This window comes from Lepidochelys kempii, chromosome 1, assembly GCF_965140285.1.
Source record: "Lepidochelys kempii isolate rLepKem1 chromosome 1, rLepKem1.hap1, whole genome shotgun sequence".
In the NCBI taxonomy this organism is placed as follows: domain Eukaryota; kingdom Metazoa; phylum Chordata; order Testudines; family Cheloniidae; genus Lepidochelys; species Lepidochelys kempii.
Window position 1 is genome coordinate 118612901 of NC_136380.1, and position 20188 is coordinate 118633088.

The following is a 20188-nucleotide window of genomic DNA, read 5'->3' on the forward strand; positions in this document are numbered from 1 at the left end:
GTGAGGGTTTGAAAATGCTGTTTTACTGCTTTCTTTGATTTTCCACTTCCATCTCATTCAGGATGTGTATAGGACAAAAACTTCTTGAGGAAATGGCCTGAGTGGAAATGTAACTGGGTGCATGCGGTGCCAATAAGATTTGAAGAGGATAATAATTTCTCTGGGCTGTTACGGTCTTAAATCCTTTTTCTTGTTTTGTAATGATGAGTTTCCAATCCATAGAATTTGAAGCAAAATATTTAAAGCAAAAAAATACTTTTGATTGTTAAACCAGTGTCAGAGCGGAATGGAAACTGGTTGATGAAATAGCTTGCATTACAAATGTTGCTTTCGTCCATGTGGTTGCTTCTGACAGGGAGGCTCAGAATATCAATGTGTTTTTAATAAACTGACAAACTTTTACAAATACTTCCCAGCTTATACATATCAGGTACTTCTCACCCCATGGGGGAAAAAATAGTGAGTAACTTTTCTCTAAAAGTGAGACGTCATCTAGCTACTTACCAATGGAACATTGTCATTTAGATGCTTTATTCTGTCGCTGCATGTTGTTTTAATTCTTTGAATATGAACAGGCAGTGACTCAACAAAACTGAGATCCTGCCAATATGACCCTTGTTGGTTTTAAAATATAGAAAACACACGTGACAGTGAGGATGCAGTCTGAAGTGTTGAAACACTGTCCAGGAATTGTTTTGGTCAGCCATATGTGTATTATTTCCTTTAAGTAAAAGACTTTTTAAAGGTAACTTTTAGGTCACCTATAGATGATCACAGTTTCAGTCTTACTAGTCACTCAATGTGCTGGAGACAAAGATAATCCTAGAATCCAACAAGGTGCAAGTTGGGAATCCAGGCGGAAAAAAAAAAGGGGGCGGGGGAGGTTTATATTTTTCTTAACTTTCATCATATCTTCTCACTGGTACATATAAAAATAACACTACTTGTTTTAGTTGCCTGTTGATTCATAAATATGGAACTGCCAATATCAGGAAGAAAAGAGGGAAGTTGCTTGAGTTTAACAGCCCCAGCACATTGGGACTTTGCACTCATGTTTCAGCGCTGGAGGGGTTTTGAAACTCAGAATGGAATCTTTGGAATCCCCTCCCCCTTTTTTTTTTTCTTTAATTGGGAAGGGGGAAGATAACCTAGATGACAAGTTCTTTAGTACAGGGAATTTAGCTTATTTGCCAAACACTGTTCATGCTTCTCTGTAAATAATAAATCTTGACCGTGTCCTTATTTCAGCATAGGCAATGCCCCAGGGCTTGGGTCTACCACCTTAATTGAGTCATTTAAACTTGTCTCCAGGGTAATATCGTATTTATTACTGGAAAACTTACAGCTGATATCATGGGCCCATAGATCTCAATCTTTGCTGTATCGCATTTAAAGGGTTACCTTTCCTGTTTCAGCAACTAACTTTAGAGGTACCTTTTTTTTAACTGCCATAAGATATTTTATATGCTGTACTTTTGCTGGGAGATATTTATGAGGGCATGCAGTTGCTGAGAGGTGGAAATGCATAGCATTTCTCTTTGGGTAACGGAATTCTGCTCTTCTGTTCAACTTGTGATTCTTTTCATATAAGTTTTCATCTCTGCCCACAGTGATGTGAGTACTGACTGCATTTCATTCTTGTGCTGACACTTTATTCTCTTTCCCGTATCGCACAAAGCTGACCTCCATCTCAGCACCTTTCTTTAGGGCAGTCGTGGATGAGGTGTGGTCTCCTGGTGCAGCTGTCTGATCTTGCTTCGTGAGTTGTTCAGAATAGGCAATTCCAGTGATGTTAGGATTGACATCCTTCCCTAATGACAGGAGGCTACGGTTATGTCTATATGTAAACTCCTGGTTCAGGAGCCAAATTAGCGATCGACATTACCCAGAAGAGCCACAGTTGTGTGAATTCATTGTTTCATATACTGTGGTACTATGTATTCATATTTAAACCGTATGGCAGGGGAACTATTTAGTTTTTATTATAGATATATATTCTCACAGCAAAATGACTGACCAAGTATTATTATTTTATCAACTACAGTTGGTTAATAACATAGTAAAAACATCCTGATTGGTTAATAATTAAATCACACAGTGTTTTAATATCATGTGCTACAAAGAGCTGCAGGAGATGCATTAAAGAGCCACTTGTGGCTCGAGAGCGAGTCTGAGTAACGCTGGTGTAGACACTCACTGCACTGATGAGAGGAGTTCTGTTGCTGTAGTTAATCCAGCTCCCCGAGAGGCAGTAGCTACAATGCTTTCGTTGACCTAATACGGTCTGCACTGGGGGTTAGGTCAGCTTAACTATGTTGTGCAGGGGTGTGGATTTTTCATACCCTCGAGCGTGACCCAATGCCCCCTTTTTCCCCTATAAAACCCTTCATGTGGTGTTGCAGTGCATGTCGTCATGCCAAAAGGCAAGTACGCACTTGGTGAATTTATATAGGCTTTAACATAAATTTTGTTAGCTCAAAGAGAGGTGAGGCTAATGAGTCAGGCCACTGTGGCAAAATAAAATTTGAAGATACTTTAAGACCTGTTTTGGTTGAAACACTCAGTGTATCTATGTAGTGTTGTTACTTTACTAGCTATGAGTTGCTGTCCTTCCTCCACAGTAACAGAAATCCAGCCAGATGAAAAGAAAACTTAAAAGGAAAAAAGCATAAATGTTCCCATTTTAATATAACAAGTATTGGTGAGCCCCATCAGCCGTTGCAAGTTGCCAAAGTTACAGCAGTATTTTTTCTTGTTCCTGGGTAACCTCTCTGAAATTCTTAAATATATCAGATTATTTTTCCTTCTTAACTGAGTATTGTCTGTATGTGGCTGCCCCCGTCCCTTTTAATTCAGATGTATTCTAAGATATGTCTCTGTCTATACTACAGAACTTCTGTGTTTGATTTTTGGTGGGAAGGAAGGCTGATCTTGTAAAGTATTAAACTGGGATTTGGGAGAGATTTGGATTCAGTTTGCAGCTCTGCCACAGATTTCCTGTGGGACTGTGAGCAAATCTCATAATCTCTCTCTACTCCAGTTCTCCATCTGTTAAATGGGAATGATAAAGCACAGACATGCTCTTCTCCGCTCCCTCTCCCTCCCTCCCCCAAAAAAACAAACCAAGGAGTATTCAGAAACACTTGTTCTTTTGGTATAGAGAGGCTACTATATTCAACTGCTGCTGACAGTATGCTCGTCATCTTGTGCTAACGGATGCTGGGTGCACCCTGGACGCCAGGTATTGAACACATTTATGCCATATTCACAGTGGCCAATCAGCGTTTAACCACTGTTTAGGAGGGAGGGATGAAATTGAGCAAAGCAGTGTTTGACAGCCTGTGTTAAACATAGCCAGTTTAAGATTTTCAGCTGTCTTGGATGTGGTCTGTAACATTTTATGAATGCTCAGGCATCAGGTTTGTAGGAAACAGGGCACAGCCCTTCTAAATTGCATGAACACTCATCTCAGCGTGAGAAGTGCAGGCTTCTCGGTGTTGCCCAGAGGCAAGTATTGGCATACTCCTGTACTAACATTTTACTAGCAAAAGTGTTTGATACCTGTCCCTACGCTACCCACAGTGCAGGGTGGAAGTCCATGTTGCAGAATGTGTGGGACATGTTTCGAAGAGGGGGAACGGTAAAGATCACATCTAGAAAACTGGTTCTAAGGCACTTTTCTGATTTATGCTAAAACAGGGGACGTGTCGCCATGATGATGGCCAAAGCCTGATTTTAAAATTGGTTCAGCTAGTGCTGCTTATTTCTTTGTGGATAGGACCCTAATGTTCCAGGCATCAAAGTGGTCTTTGTTAAATTCCAATGGATAGTTGTTCATATTCCACATACGAATGAGCATTTATGTATTGTGTGCGTATAAACACACAATTGTATAGTGGGAGAGTTCATATACATAGCGATATAGTTTCCATTTACACATAGACTTCACGCACCATGTAATACTTTCTCAAAATCTCATGCAATTTCAATAACCCAAAACTTCATTTATACATAACAGAAATTCAAAGTTAAGGTATCTTCCACCCCTGCAATGAAAATTTAACTCTGCCCCCTTCCAGCGCTGCTCCACATACTTGCAATCTGCCCTCACAGTTGCTACAGAACACTTGGGAAACAGAGCACGTGAGCACTGTAGGACAGCTTAACACATTTTCTTTACTAAAGCCTGGTCTCTTCTTAAAAGTTAGATTCACATAACCCTGAGCTTTATAGTTAAGCCAACCTAACCCCAGTGTAGATGCTGGAAGGTTGATGGAGGAATTCTTTTGTCGACCTAGCTACCACCACTCAGAAAGGTGGATTACCTAGAGCAACGGGAAAAACCTCTTCTGTTGCTGTAGGAAGTGACTATGCTGCTGCAGCACAGCTGTAGTGCTGTACCTATCGGGTTCTGGGAAGCAGGCGGGCAAGAGCCTACCCACTGCTTAAGGACCCCCCATCCCCCAGCCTAAGGGGAGGATCTACAGGACCGGGTCATGGGTCACAAACAGGAACTACCTACATCTGGGCTACACCCATGCACTGAGCCTGCTCCACTCAAACCACTCCAGATTGCTACGTTACACCTTCTTCTCCCCTTGCCCTGAAGATTCCTTCTGAGACCTTGCCTTCACTTACCCCTCTCTAAGCCCCAGAGACCACTGTTGTGTATGTCAGAGTACTGACATTCCCCATGGGGAAAAAGACACCCCTGTGCACCTCTGCTGACACAACCAACATAATTAATCATTGACATAAAGCATAATTGCTCTCTCTCTCTCTGTATACATGCGGCTCTGTTCATATCGTAGTGACAATTCTTGCCAATCTGCTCCAACTAATCCTTCCACCATTCAGTACAGTTACACCTAGCTCAGGGAATGCAGCTGGAGAGCGTGCAGATAAATGCTGGAACTCAAAGCTGTAGAACACAACACAAATGATGGAGCATTCTCTTTGTCCCTCCTCAGTCTACTTACTGTAGACTCCTAGATTTTTAAGGCGAGAAGAGACCATTTGGTGGTCTAGCTTGACCTCATGTATAACACAGGCCAGAGAATTTCTGTTACTCCTGTATTGAGCCTAATATATGTGATGGACTAAAGCCCCCGGTCTTGATCTGAAGCGATGAAGAATCTACGACTTCTCTTGGTAGTTTAACCTTTGCACCACCCTTACGGTGGCTTCTGCCAGCTCTAGGGCTGAGAGTGGAGCAGCAGAGTTAAAATTGTGTTGTAGCGTTGGTCTGTATTACTTCACTTAGTATTTCTAGAAGTTTAGTCACTCTCCACATTGTGGAAGGGCCCAAGAAACCACCACCAGCCAACCTTAACTATCCATTAATGAAGTTTTGGGGCATTTAATTTCCATAATTTAAAACAAATAATTTTCAGCATCATCATGTACCATAGCCCAGCTATGCCCATTTAGTGCCTCTGGCTCCTTGGTTACGATTATCCTGGCACAGAATGCACTGGCTCCATGTTAGTCCCTTCAGTGCCCAACTCATCTCCCATCTTCCTGCCTGTACAGCAGGGCTGGTTCTCCCTCCTTCGCACAGAGAAGAAGGTGTTGGTATGAGACCCACAAGTTGAGGAATCATAGAATCATAGAATATCAGGGTTGGAAGGGACCCCAGAAGGTCATCTAGTCCAACCCCCTGCTCAAAGCAGGACCAATTCCCAGTTAAATCATCCCAGCCAGGGCTTTGTCAAGCCTGACCTTAAAAACCTCTAAGGAAGGAGATTCTACCACCTCCCTAGGTAACGCATTCCAGTGTTTCACCACCCTCTTAGTGAAAAAGTTTTTCCTAATATCCAATCTAAACCTCCCCCACTGCAACTTGAGACCATTACTCCTCGTTCTGTCATCTGCTACCATTGAGAACAGTCTAGAGCCATCCTCTTTGGAACCCCCTTTCAGGTAGTTGAAAGCAGCTATCAAATCCCCCCTCATTCTTCTCTTCTGCAGGCTAAACAATCCCAGCTCCCTCAGCCTCTCCTCATAAGTCATGTGTTCCAGTCCCCTAATCATTTTTGTTGCCCTTCGCTGGACTCTCTCCAATTTATCCACATCCTTCTTGAAGTGTGGGGCCCAAAACTGGACACAGTACTCCAGATGAGGAGCTGGGCCGAGGATGCAGGGACTAGCATGAAGTCACTGGGGACATGTTTTGGAGAGAGGGGACAGACATTGGGGATGCATGGATGTGGGTGATTTTGGAGGACAGATGAACATACCCAGCATGCCCCACTACACAGCTCTGACCCCCTTATTTTCATTCCGTTCTTCCCTCCGCTGCTCCAACAACAGCCCACATTCCCCTTCTCTGCTTAGACTCTCCCCTGCACTGCTCCAGTATTCCTGCTATCATGCCCATGGCTCTGACCACCCCCACCCCCAACTGCTCCAAGCCCCCTCACCCCCACTCCCGTACTCTCCACACACCTCCCACACGCCAGCTGCACCTTCCATGTTTCTGGTAAGCTTGGAGTGGCCATGGGGAGGTGGGAATGTGGTGGGGCTGTGAAGAGGGTATATACCAGATGGAGGCAGGGAGATGCTGAGTCCCTCCCCCAGATCTGGGCTGAGTTTATGAGGAAAGGGCTCTATCCATCTGGCTGCATCAGGAGGCTCAGAGAGTCATGAAGGGGACCATTATCTCAATATGATGATTGCAGCTGAATGAGAACGCTTCATGGAGATTAACATGACCTGAAATCATAGCTCTGAGGCATGTGAACTAGAGCTAAGAGAATAATTGCATTCATTGTTTTTGGCATTTGGTGGTCTCTTCCCCAAATATTGGTTTTTGGGCAAAACTTTAGGGGGAAAACACTGCTGAATGCAGGTAGAGAGTAAGGTATGGGCAGAAGACACATTCTCTGAAAACTACTAGGTGGTAGGACTTGAACTCACACTGCATAGGTGCGGCTCAGGTTCAGTGACCCCAAGCAGGTCACCCTGAGACACCCAGTTATTGTGAAAAGACTCCCTGAAAACCCTCTGGCTTCAACAGAGCCCTAATCTTGCTGCACGGGCACATTTCACCCTTTTAGGCACATCAGTTTGGCACATGCCAATCTGGATTTATAAACTGTACCCTTCAGTATAACTGCCCAAAGAGGCAATGGATGCCAGGCATTAGGTGGGATAAATCCTGGGTGGGTGAGATCAATGTTTGGAGTATTAGAATAATAGTTTGAGCCCCAGGTGTGTGGAAAATAAGTTAGAACCAGGTCATTTTATAAAATGTCGGATTATTAGGGTGGCTGTAATCTCTGGAACCCTTTGCTCAAATGACCCCAGCTTTGGACCACTAACCCTCTCTCTCTCACCTCCATGAGGCACAGCAAATATCAAGAGAGTCTGAATCTTCATGTGGATTGTAGAGTACTTAGAATGATCGTCTTTTAAACAGTAAGCAGCTCTCAGCTGTAAGCACAGCAGAGCTGTCGCTTTGCTATAATACACTTTAATACAACAATTGGCAAAGCATGGGAAGCGATAGCATCAGGAGGGAACTTACCTTCTCAGCACAATAACTGGAGAAAACAACCTTATATAGAACGATGGTGGATCTTATCATTAATGCTCATCTGTGTTGTGCAGAAGTGGAAAATATTTTTGTGCTTAGCTAACAGAGAGGCATATCCTGATTCAGCTTAGTCAAAATAGCAGATCCTTGCATGCACTTGTATGTGCTTGTCCGAGTTTCTTTTGCTATGGAAATTTAAGTCTCAAGAAAGCTTTTGTCTTGCTTTGTAAAGAATACTTCTCTTTGTTATTTTTAACAGAATGGAGCCTTTTTGTCTGTTTTCCTTGGATAACAGTATTACTGAAGATAGTGGGTCAGAAACTCTGGTCAAGTTCATTCTGTTGTTTCTATTGTTTACTAGCTTTAGAGTTTCCTTTCCCCTTTTCCAACTTGCACTCCGCTCTGTCCCTCACTTCACCGGGCTTTGTTTTTTCTACAGTTAAACATTAAATAAAAAGGGAAATTAGGTTATTTATTAAAAGTGAAAGAGGCTTCTATACTTTAGCCTTTATTCCTAAGTAACGCGAAGAGAGGGGTTTTTAGCCTGCTTTTCCTTGGCTCACCATAGCACTGGGGAGCTCCATAGGTCAACCCATGCTTTGCATTCTTTCAGTGGAACAAAGACAAGCTTTGTTTCCCCCTAGGTGAGTTTTGTTGGAGGAACTCATTCACAGTAAAGAGAATAATAGGACTTCATTGTCAAAAATTTAATGCCAACAAATAAGTATGGATTATGACTGTTTTCTTGGAAATCCTCAGAGTATTACGGCTGTGGTTCACTGATACTACCACAGCATGGTGTAATGAGCAGTGTCTTGTTTATAATGTAATTTATAAAATATAAATGGCTGTGTAATTCCTCATTTAAAATTTTTGCATCACCATTCAAAAGCTAAATGTTTGTTTATATAGATTGTCCCTTGGCTTCATGGTTTCGGAGTGGGGGAGAAAGGAAACCTTCCAAATTCAGTCTGAATGTCTGTATCTAATGTCATTATACCTATCTGAGTTTGCAAAATGGCCCCAAAAATTGCTCTGAATTTTGAACTGTTCGAATTCGTCTCAGTGGCTGTCAGCTTGGAAGTTTAATGATGACGATTTAAATGTCATCATGGTTAACAATTTCACTGCTGAATGTTTTAGCAGGAGTATCAAGTTAATGTGCTTTTCCATCACTTTTGGGGTGTGTAGAGGCAAGAATCAGGAATGGTGGCAGTGGAGCAGATAATGCTGATAAATATTGAATGAGGAATTAAAGACCTCCACCCACTCGATGATGATGGTACATTAATCCCCTTTGTCCTTGACTAAAAACGGAGTGAAGGGGCAGAATGTACTGATAGCCTTTGGTTGCCTTCTGGGTGCCCCAAATCAAAACTGCTTCCCTGAATGGCAAGTTCCAGCTGTCATATCCTTTATGCCTTGTCCCCTCCCCTGCACCTCCAGTTCACATTTCTCATACAAAAGCCTATGGCACACTGAAAACTAAGGAACAACTAAAATTAATTTATGTGTGTTCCTTTTTTAACAGGTAGTAATATTGTTTTTAGGTTACTTGTCAAAAGTGATCAGTTGCTACGGTCTTTGTACTTAGAAGTTGCCACCTTTATAGGCTTCCACATTCACATAAAGACCTGGTTGGCAAGATTGCTGTATGTAACAGTTTTACTCTACATTACTTATTCTTAATTATTGTTATTTCTTTTGTAATGTAACTTTTGGAAAGGAAGCTCAGATATTAGGTTTCAAGATTTTTTTTATTTCTCCCTCTGTCCCCCTCTTTTTTTTTTAACAAGGGATCTCGAAGCCAGAGCACAGAGTGAGTTCTTTCGGGCCTTTTTCAGACTGCCGGGGAAGGAGAAGCTACATGAAGTTGCAGACTGTTCTCTGTGGACTCCATTTAATCGCTGTCACACTGCAGGAAGGATGTATACTTCAGACAGCTATATCTGTTTTGCCAGCAAAGAAAGTGGGTGTTGCAATGTTCTCATCCCCCTTAGAGAGGTAGGGTCTGCTGATTGATTTTAATTTTACACTGTGCCTGTTTTTTTCTGATCCAAACCACTGCTGTCAACTAACTTAGCTGAAAAACAGTTGTTTTCCGTAGGAAGGAGATGTGTGGAAGAGAGTTGCAATATGTTTTGTTCCTATCTTCATTAGCAGATGAATTTCTATATGGCAGTTGGGTGAGGTAACACATTTCTCAAAGTAGTATTGTCGATTAATACAGTGTGATGTAACAGAAAGGTACCTTGCAAAACAAGAGATTGATCTATCCAAGGAATAATTGCTATTGGCAGTAAAAGTGGCCCAAATTTTCCCAATCCCCCCTCAGTAGGCAGGGGGATGTGAACTGGGAAAGTCCCAAGGTAGAGGTATGGAAAGAGGGAGTGCCAGTTTTATTTATTTTATTAACTGTGGTAGCACCCAAACGTTTCAAGGATTGGGGCCCCATTGGGTGCTGAACACACATGCAGATAAGATACAGAGGCATCTTTCCCTCCATTCCATGCAGTCTTCCCCCAACCAAGCCTGTGGGGATTCCACACACAAGGGACTACTGATTGGCAGTGGATTGTCCTGTGGAGCTGAGGGAAGCAGGGGGCTCTGGATGCGGTGCCGACACACAGGTCTCCAACACAGACACGATAGTCCAGTCTTTTAAAAAAGACTTGTACGTTTTTATCTAATGGAGATTTTTGGAGACAAAATTTACTTCTTGGCACTCTGGTGTAGAATCAATAGAATTGGTTTCTGCTTTCAGCAGAATTAAGTGGCATTTCCCCCTCACTGCAAGAAGTCTGGCCTTCAAGTATTATGAACATTTCAGTATATTTCATTTAGCCTTTGTCTGGCTCATGGATGGCAAGTAATAACTGCCAATCAGCTATTTTAAATGCACTGGAGTGGGATGCTGTTTGATTTTTAAATTTTTTTTTTCAATCCCTGTGCCTGCAGTTGTGATCTCTTAATGATGAAGCTCTACTTTCATCCTGAACCAATAACAGCAACTTCTAAATGGTATCCTGACCCTAGCAGTGACTTGTAGTGACACAGCATCTGAAAACTTGTGGAAAACAAGTGATGTAATGTACATAATTGGAGACAAAGGCTTTTTAATTTCATATCTATCAAAAACTGTTAGGCTCACAGGGTTAAAAACTTAATTCAATGCTATTGGTCAGAAACTCTGTATTTCCTCAAGAATTTGGTTATTTTGATCCCATTCCAATTGTTGTTTTAAATGTCGGCAAAACCATAGCTGTTTGCCAAGATTTTAAAAAGTAGCATAATGATTCTGAGTGCCCAGTTTGGGATACCTTAATCTGGCATGAACGTCCGAAGGTGGGTGCTCAGATTTTTGAAAATCAGGCTTCTTTAAGATGTCTTAAGTTGAGCATTCAAAATCACAAGTTACTCTTGAAAATCTTTAGACTGAAGGGGGTAAGGTCATCTGTCTAAAGTAAAGAAAATTTAATCGGTCTTGATCTTTAGGATGTATCTGACCATTTAGACAATCTGAATGGTCATAATATCAGTGTGCAAAGAAATATATCCCTTTATGTACATTTCAGTGCATGTACAGTATATCAGAGAGTGTATTTGAATGGTGACTAATACATTTTCTGTCATGTTTTTGGAATAGGTGGTTAGTATAGAGAAGATGGAGGACACTAGTCTCCTTCCCAATCCCATCATTATTAGTATAAGGAGCAAGATGGCCTTTCAGTTCATTGAGTTGAAGGACAGGGATAGCATGGTGGAGAACCTGCTTCTGAGACTAAAACAAGTCAACACCAGCAACCCAGTGTACTATAACTGCTTGGAAAAAAAAGAAACGGTACTAAACATTTGATCTGTTTCAAATTGCATAATGATGATGATACTTAGCCTTTTGTCCAGCATCTCCTAAAATCATAACTAGGGCAGAAAATTGGTCGGAAGCCTGTGATTAAGGACAGGATTAGAATTCAAAATGATGGTGACAAACTATAGAAATGGTTTGAAATAAATAGGATGAAATTTAATAAGGACAAATGCAAAGTACTAAGAAGGAATAATCAATTGCACAAATTGAATACAAAATGTGAAATGGAAGGAGTACTGCAGACAAGGATCTGGGGGTTATAGTGGATCGCCAACTAAATATGAGTCAACAATGTAATACTGTTGCAAAAAAAGCTAACATCATTCTGGGATGTGTTAGCAGGAGTGTTGAAAGCAAGACACAAGAAGAAATTCTTCCTCTCTACACAGTGCTGATAAGGCCTCAACTGGACTATTATGTCCAGTTCTGGGCACCATACTTTGGGCAAGGTGTGGACAAATTGGAAAAAGTCCAGATGAGAGCAACAAAAATGATTAAAGGTCTAGAAAACATGATCTATGAGGAAAGATTGAAAAAACTAGGTTTGTTTAAGAGAATGAGGGGGGACATAAGTGTCCTACGACGTAAAAGATCCTTAAGAAAAGGAGAGTGATAAATTGTTTTCCCTGGGGACGGGACAAGAAGTAATAGGCTTAAAATGCAGCAACGGAGATTTAGGTTAGTTTGGGAAAACTTCCTAACTATCAGGGTGGTTAAGCACTTGAACAAATTACCAAGGGAGGTTGTGGAATCTCCGTCATTGGAGGTTTTTAAGAACAGATTAGACAAACACCTGTCAGGGATGGTCTAGAAATGTAGTTCTGCCTTGGGGCAGGGGACTGGACTAGATGACCTGTCAAGATCCCTGCCAGTCCTATGTTTCTATGATTCTGTGATTTACAATTTACGAGTAACTTCTTACGGATTAATGTAATGAGGTTTTTTCCTATGGTGTTCATAAACTGTAGGCTAATTAACTGTGTGTTTGGTATAGTATCTTTTGAATTAATCTATAGTAAATTCTTTTCTACTGTATTGTATAAACCATCAGGGTATTTTATTCTTTGTGCAGGACCAAAAATGCTCAATATTTAACCAGGAAGCTAAGAAACACTGAGTGACAGATAACAAGTACTTGCTGAAGTGAGAGCATTACTGCTTGTATTTCAAAAGGTTTTCCTGGGACAGTCTTGGGGAAGAAAGTTGAGACTCTAGGAATCCCAAGTGGGAGTGCAGGGCAGAGCATGACACTTTCATATCCTAGAGGATTACAGGCAGTTTCAGTCTGAGTGTCAGTTCTCATGACCTCAAAGACTTGGGATTCAGCTAAGCTGCCAGGAACTCAGCATTTTTCAGGAAGTAGCATTTCTACCCTTCCCTTCTTGTCTCTAGGAGGCCTCTCCCACATGGTGTCTCCCCACTGAGGAATAAGGCTGTGGAGAACTTCCCTCCCCTCACATCAGGGGGCCTTCAGACTTCTCCTTGTTCACTTTCCTGTGTTGTTCCTCCCCAGTATGAAAAATCAGTCTTTTCCTTAAACTAATGCTCACTCTGTTTCAAAAATCATCCGTCCTGCCCCACTCCCCTCAATCAATTCAGTAACGGTTTCTGGTACTCCAAAAATTCACTAATTATTTGATGTGAAAACTGACCTGCCACAGGTTGAATCCTGGGCTGCTGTCTGGTTACCTTCTAAGGCCTCACCATAGCTAACTTTCCACTACCTGCATGATAATCCCACTTGGAACTCAACCCCGGGAGACACGGGATGATCTGTATGTGTCTGTCCTGGAGCTCTGGCTACCGTGCTAGGGTGTTGGGACAGTTTATAAAAACCTGGGATTGTCCCCACTAAATCCAGACTATGGAGTAGCACAGTTGTAAAGGCTACTAGCTAACTTATCTCTAAAAAAGAATAGAAAAACACTTCCTGTTCCTTCCTAAAAAATATGGGAGAAGGTAGCAATGGAGTCCTGATCTAGTGGTGCTGATCACCTACAGCTCCCATTGACTTTACGTAGTGACTGCAAGTGCTCAGCAAAACTACTAATTAGTCCATTATTAATTAGGTGCCTAACTGTGGATCTTGGTACTTAATTTTAGGTAAAAATTTTCCAATTTGGGCAAAAGTTAAGACTATAACAAAGTTACCTGCTTCACTAGTTTGTGTTGGCTCTTGTTGTCTCAAACATTATACATACAGTACAGTTTTTTAAACTCTTTCCAAAAATTATTTTTCTTCAATTCTATGTTGCAAGAACTCTCTCGTGTTTCATTCAACATGTGTGTTCAGTGACTGCGAGTCCCGGGATTTGGGAATGGTGGCGTCCCAAAGCAAAGACAAGAGTGAAGGTGAAAAGGAGAGCAGTCATTTGTTAAATGCAGAGGCACTAAGATCAGTGTTTCACCAGTCCGGAGCTGAAGGGAATGACTTTAGGATGGTATGTACAGCTGGGGTGCAGTTGTAAAGTAGCTTTTAAAAATAAGTCTTAAAAATAACTATGGTAACTCGTTTGGCCAAACCCTCTCTTTTAATAAAGTGAACTATATATAGCCAGGAAAGTGTAAGTGTGGTTGTGTGTGTTTTGAGTTTAAACTATAGTAAGCTTCTTTGTTTGTTCGCACAACTTTGCCTGCCTGGCTCTTTTCTCATCCCACCCCCAAAATATTTATTTACCACCCCTCCCCCAATACGTAAAAACTGGTGTCTCTTCACACTCTTGTTTTCACATGATGTCACAACCACAAATGTGTGAATTTTTGAAAATGGTGTTTTGATAGAGAGGAGGTGTTGGATCCGTCTGCATAGTTGCAGCACTTGTACTTTATCAGGCTTTCTTATTACTACTGCCTCTCAGCAGTGCTATCTTACCAGAGTTGTAATGAGCTAGTGGATCAAGCAAAGGACTCATAGTATTCCTGGTAGCAGTGTAGCTCTCCCTTTAAAAAGCAAAACAAAATTAGCTTTATGGGCCTGTGGAGTCCACAGTTGTCTCTGCTCCCTCAGACTCCCAATTGATTTGGGGAGCCTGGTACAGTTATTGTCAGTGCTACTATCATTTAAAATAAGTTTGCCCTTTTACTTGTGATCTTTAGGATAATCGTGGTTATTCACAGTCACAAGAACTAATCTTTTGGGTCTGTGAGAACCATGGCTGGAGATTTCTTGAAGGCTTTTTGGGAAGCCTTCTGTCCACTTCATGAATGTGGGAAAGGGGCCCTGCTGCCCAGGCTCCCCCGATGAATGTCGAGCTGCTGCAGGCTCCTTCTGAGAAGTAATTGTGACCTCTGGCAGCTTTGTAGTGAGAGAAAGCATGAAGTAGTGGCCAAAGCACAACACTAGCACCTCCTCTCCCCAGCTGCAGAGTGGAGCTGCTTCAGCCTAAAGGCTGTGAGAGAGGAAAAAAAAGGACCAGTGGATCCCTGTGCTGCACTAACTCGCAGGCAGTCCCTATGGAGCTGGGCTCTGGCACACAATGGGGCTCTCATTGTCTTGCCTAGTGTTGCTCTTACCTTGGGTTGTGGGACTGCACAAGTTCCTCTCCAAGGGCAGAATGGGGCAGAATTTGCCCCTTAAAGTAGATCTCCCATGTCTATTACCACATTTTCTGGTCCAAAAGAAATCCTTATGAAAGAGGAAAATTGGGGGTATTTAACATTTTTTGTATATTAGACCTTAAAAGCACACTGCTTGTTTTAAAACGTATCCTCTGATTTCCAGTCCAGGGAACAAATAAAAGAGAGATTGTGGAATGACCATTTTGCAGAATATGGCAGAACTGTGTGTATGTTTCGCACAGAGAAGATTAGAAAACTTGTTGCAATGGGAATCCCAGAATCTTTACGAGGCAAACTCTGGCTCCTCTTTTCAGGTGAGAACTCTGTAATATATCTTGGATATAGCCAGGATCCAGGGCTGAACGTAACTACAGATGCAGTTAGGCAAGAAAGCTCCATAAGATCGTTCTTCAGCAAAGGAACACTGTGTCCAAGCTGGATATTTTGGCACGTAATCCCATCACATTCTCTAGTGGAAAGGAAGGAAGGATTGGTGCTCAGCTACTGTTGGGATAGTATCTGTATAAATACCTAGATAGAACAGTAAGATATTTTTATTTTGTGTCTCATAACTGGTTAGTGGTGCGCAGAAATAATGGCAATTTTGTCAATGTAATTAGCATAAAATGCCATCATGTCTTTATGAAATAATGTTCTTTTTAAGGCAACAATTAGACTATAATATAAGTATTGATTTAATCTGAGCTAAATCTAACTATTTTGAAGTTATGACATCTTTAGATCTACAGTGCTGCTGCTTCCCTTAAAGCACTGGCAGGAATCTATAGCTGGAAAAGACTTACCGAGTAAATTTGTTCATTGCCCTGTCTGAGCAGGATTGTTCTCTACAATGTGATCTCCAATTTGTCGGGTCCAGTTTCAGACACATTTGCAAGGATTGCATACTTTTATTTTTGGAGTTTTTTCTTTTTGAACATTACATTCAATACTGAATAAATTTATCCTAGCAATGCTTTTAGCAGGGGATGTTTCACAGTACAAAGTCAGTACCAAGCGGTTTTTTCTTCTACTGTGTGATTTAGGCTTTAGTAATAGCTGTTTCATTTTCTATGCAAACATTGCACCTTGGAAAATCAGTACTAGTATTTTATCTCCTTTTTAGGTTCAGGGGTTTACTAAATGCAAGTAATGTCTAATTTCATAGACCTTTGGGAAAAAAACCTCTTCACGTTTGTTCTTTTGATAAACAATTCACTTAATGACATTACACTGTACCTGAAATCCTCTTTTAACCTCCTCATGTTTTCCTCTTACTGCTGCCTTCAGATGCTGTAACTGATCTTGCCTCCCATCCTGGTTACTACGGAAATTTAGTGGAGGTGTCAATGGGCAAGTGTTGCATAGCAACAGAGGAGATTGAACGTGACCTGCATCGCTCATTGCCTGAGCACCCAGCCTTCCAGAATGAAACTGGGATAGCAGCCTTGAGGAGAGTTCTGACAGCTTATGCACATAGGAACCCCAAAATAGGATACTGCCAGGTGAAGACTTATTAGCATGTGGAAAAGTATGTTAATGCTCTCTCTCTCTAGAGGAATTCTCTGCTTACTCAGTTTTGTTATCTCCTCTGTGTGTTTTGCAATGGCGTTGTTATAAATAACATGCTTTGATTTATTGCATACATAATGAAAGAATAATTTAAATGTTGTGTAGTTTTACTCTGAAAAACAAGTATGTAAAAATGGCCCTTTCTGACTCAGACTTGTTCCCTGTGTATGTTCAGAATTTTCATTGAGAGTCAAAAATAAGTTCCCACTACTGTTGTTAGTGCTGAGTGCAAGTTATCTCATGCAGTGCTCAGCCAGTGAGCAAAGTGAACCATCCTACGAAGATGAGCTTCACATAGGGGACCCTGTGCAGGGATTTGGTAAGCTGAAATCCTCCTCTTCCCAGACTGGTGGCAAGTACATAGCACCAGTGCAGTGTAATTGCAACCTATTGGCTCTAATAATGTCTCCGCCTCCCCTCATGAGTTCTGACCAGGGGAGTAGTGTAGTTCTAGACCCATGAGCCAGCTCCCTTATCTTCCATGCAGACACCTCTACAGAGGCAAAAAACCCCATGTTATGACACGGATGCCCATTTTGCGTCTTGACAAATATTATGCTGTGTTTTGCATAGTTGGTTCATGTTGCCCCATATGAAGAGTGGCATGTATAACTTTCAAATCCCCCTATGGCTTAAATTCTTAGCTGGATTGCAATAATATAATTAGTCTCTCCCCTTCTCTCCCTCAAAATTAATATCTCCACAGTAAAGAGAGCAGTGTTCTGTGGTAAGCTGTCAGACTGTGGGAGCCCTGGGGGTGAAAGGCATTTCTCCTGCCAATTAATTAATGTTTTATCTGAAAAGTTTTATTGTTGTTTTTTAAAGCAGCCCTGTTGTTGGAGAAAGGGGTGGTTCTGCAGCTAATACATCCCATTTTCTTCTTTGACTTCATAACAGTCTATGAATATTTTGACCTCTGTGTTGTTGTTGTATGCCAAAGAGGAGGAAGCTTTTTGGCTGCTGGTTGCTGTGTGTGAGAGGATGCTGCCAGATTACTTTAATCACCGAGTGATAGGTAAGCTTGTCTCTCTCCCACTCTTTCACTGAAATATTACACTGAGAATGAGGGAGTGAAATACTGCAAGGCACCAGGACGAGAAAAACCTTCCAATTCGGATTTTGTTTACAGCTGTTCAGAATACCGTGTGTGAATTGGTATGTGAGAGCACCATTCATATTTGTAAAAAAAGAAAAGGAGGACTTGTGGCACCTTAGAGACTAACCAATTTATTTGAGCATAAGCTTTCGTGAGCTACAGCTCACTTCATCGGGCATCCGGATGTAGCTCACGAAAGCTTATGCTCAAATAAATTGGTTAGTCTCTAAGGTGCCACAAGTACTCCTTTTCTTTTTGCGAATACAGACTAACACGGCTGTTACTCTGAAACCATTCATATTTGTGTAATTGCTGTTTGCTCATTACAGGTTTCACTGAGTCTGTCTGAAATATTTCAAGATTAGTAAAAAAAAAAAATTACAGAAGTACATCTCGGCTTTGCAGTCATTTTCTTTTGCTGATCAGGGAGATGGTCCATTTATGCCACAAGTGTTAAACCTTGCACACTTTTAATTAAAAACAGGCTAGCTACTTGCTAATCTGTGTTACTGTAAAGTATTGAGTGTTATTGGGATGTTTCCCCCAGCTGTATGGATGGCATATGTAAGTATATGTTGTGGTAATTATCTCGTATCTGACATGCCTGTGATATCAGAGTGCTGGAGGAATATAGGATTGTGTCTAAAATTACCCTGGAGAAAGAGCTGATCTCAACCCCATGTTTCTTGGGCTTCAGAGTATACAGTGGTGGGAGAAGCAAAGTTGGGAAATGGTAACTTCCACCCTTTATGCATCTTGTGCTCTACAGTGTGCCATGCCGGATGTGTCTGCTTGTTCTGCAGCGAAGGTACCTTTAAGACACAGTAGGTCAAACTTTCAGAAATGTGCATTTAAGTTGCTTGTGTGAAAAGGTGTAACTACATGCACAGTGCTTGGCTGCAGATGCAATGACCCGTTTTATACACTAATCTTAGGCATGTACTGTTAAAAAAAAAAAATTCCGTTGTTTGCACTTGCTTGTCCTTCCCAAACTGTTTTTTAAATTGAAGCTATTTGCTTTATGTTGAGTTTTATTCATTTTTCTGTCTTTACTGCTAGCCTTAGTGCTTGTATCCCCTGATCACTGAATAGGGATAAGTGCAGGCATTTAGTTTAAGTGAGAGGAGTATTGCTCTAGGGTCAGCTAGCAGAAAGGTTAATGGTGTGGTAGTTGATACGACCTACACAGTGGCAAAGTGTTTCATTCTCAGCTGGTGATTAGGCACCGTTGTGTCCCATCAGTCAGAACCTGCTCCTCAACTGCGAACATGGCTTTCACTACCATTTTGATGCTGATGACCTGCAGGTCTGCCTCTCAACTCTAGATTTGCCTCCTTCCATCCAAACTAAAATCTCAGCCTGTCTTTCTGATAGCTCCTTGTGGCCCTCCAGCCGTCAACTAAGGCAGAGGTGGGCAAACTACGGCCCACAGGCCACATCCGGCCCATGGGACCATCCTGCCTGGCCCCTGAGCTCCTGGCTGGGGAGGCTAGTCCCCAGCCTCTCCCTCGCTGTTCCCTCTCCCCCATAGTGATGCTGCTGTGCGGGCAGCACTCTGGGCGGTGGAGCTGCGCACTCCTGCAGGGCAGAGCATCTGGCTCTGGCCGGGCAGCACGGCTCCAGACATGCTGCTCTGAGCAGCATGGTAAGGAGGCTGGGGCCAGGGGGGTTGGATATGGGACAGAGGGTCCCGGGGGGGCAGTCAGGGGACAGGGAGTGGTTGGATAGGGCAGAGATTCGGAGGGGAGGGGGGAGGAACAGGAGGGATTGGATAGGGGGTGGGGTAAGAGGGCCTGTTGGGGGGAGGGGTGTGGATAGGGATCGGGGTAGTCAGGGGACAGGGAGCAGGGAGGGTTATATAGGGGATCAGGTCCCGGGGGGTGGTTGGGGGCAGGGGTCACAGAAGAGGGCTGTCAGGGAACAAGGAGCGGGGAGAGGGTTGGATGGGTCGGGGGGGTTCTGAGCGGGGCAGTCAGGGCGGGAAGTGGGAGGGGTCGGATAGACTGTTTAGGGGGCACAGCCTTCCCTACCCGGCCCGCCATACAGTTTCACACCCCGATGTGGCCCTCGGGCCATAAAGTTTGCCCACCCCTGAACTAAGGGCTTGTCTTCACTGCAGAGTTAACTTGAGCTTTTACTCAGATGATTTCCCTAATTTGATTCCTGTCCATGCAAAACTCTATTACCTAAGCGTAGTGGTGCTTTACATCCAAGCTAGCTGGGCCATCCTGGGCTCTAGGCTAAAACTCAAGTGCTGCTTACACTCAGGCTGATTTCCTGCCCACTTTGCACTGTGGACATAGGCTAAACCACTTGAGTGATGATAGTCCTCCAGTGCCTTCCCACAGTTCTTCCTGTGTGCCCAGAAGGACAGACAAGTTCTCCCACAATTCACTGGGAAAGAATTGTAGCTCATTTACTGCAGCACTAAGAACCCTGTGACATGTGATTTAACTGGGAATTGGTCCTGCTTTGAGCAGGGGGTTGGACTAGATGACCTTCTGGGGTCCCTTCCAACCCTGATATTCTATGATTCTATGTTCTTAGAAGTCGTAATGTC

At 42.5% G+C, this 20188-nt stretch overlaps 1 protein-coding gene across 7 annotated transcripts in view; it reads left to right on the forward strand.

Annotated features, from left to right (window-relative positions):
* TBC1D8 (TBC1 domain family member 8) overlaps window positions 1-20188 on the forward strand; it is a 73984-nt gene that overhangs the window by 42121 nt on the left and 11675 nt on the right. For 6 of the 7 annotated variants that reach the window (XR_012159834.2, XR_012159833.2, XM_073351976.2 and 3 more), the window contains 6 exons: window positions 9334-9541; window positions 11184-11378; window positions 13664-13846; window positions 15127-15277; window positions 16251-16465; window positions 17430-17547. Coding sequence is in view for 5 of the 7 variants with exons in the window: in XM_073351976.2 (XP_073208077.1) it covers window positions 9334-9541; window positions 11184-11378; window positions 13664-13846; window positions 15127-15277; window positions 16251-16465; window positions 17430-17547 (1070 nt within the window). In the remaining 2 variants the exon portion in view is untranslated. The remainder of the gene's footprint in view (window positions 1-9333; window positions 9542-11183; window positions 11379-13663; window positions 13847-15126; window positions 15278-16250; window positions 16466-17429; window positions 17548-20188) is intronic. The other variant, XM_073351950.2, reaches the window with a different exon arrangement.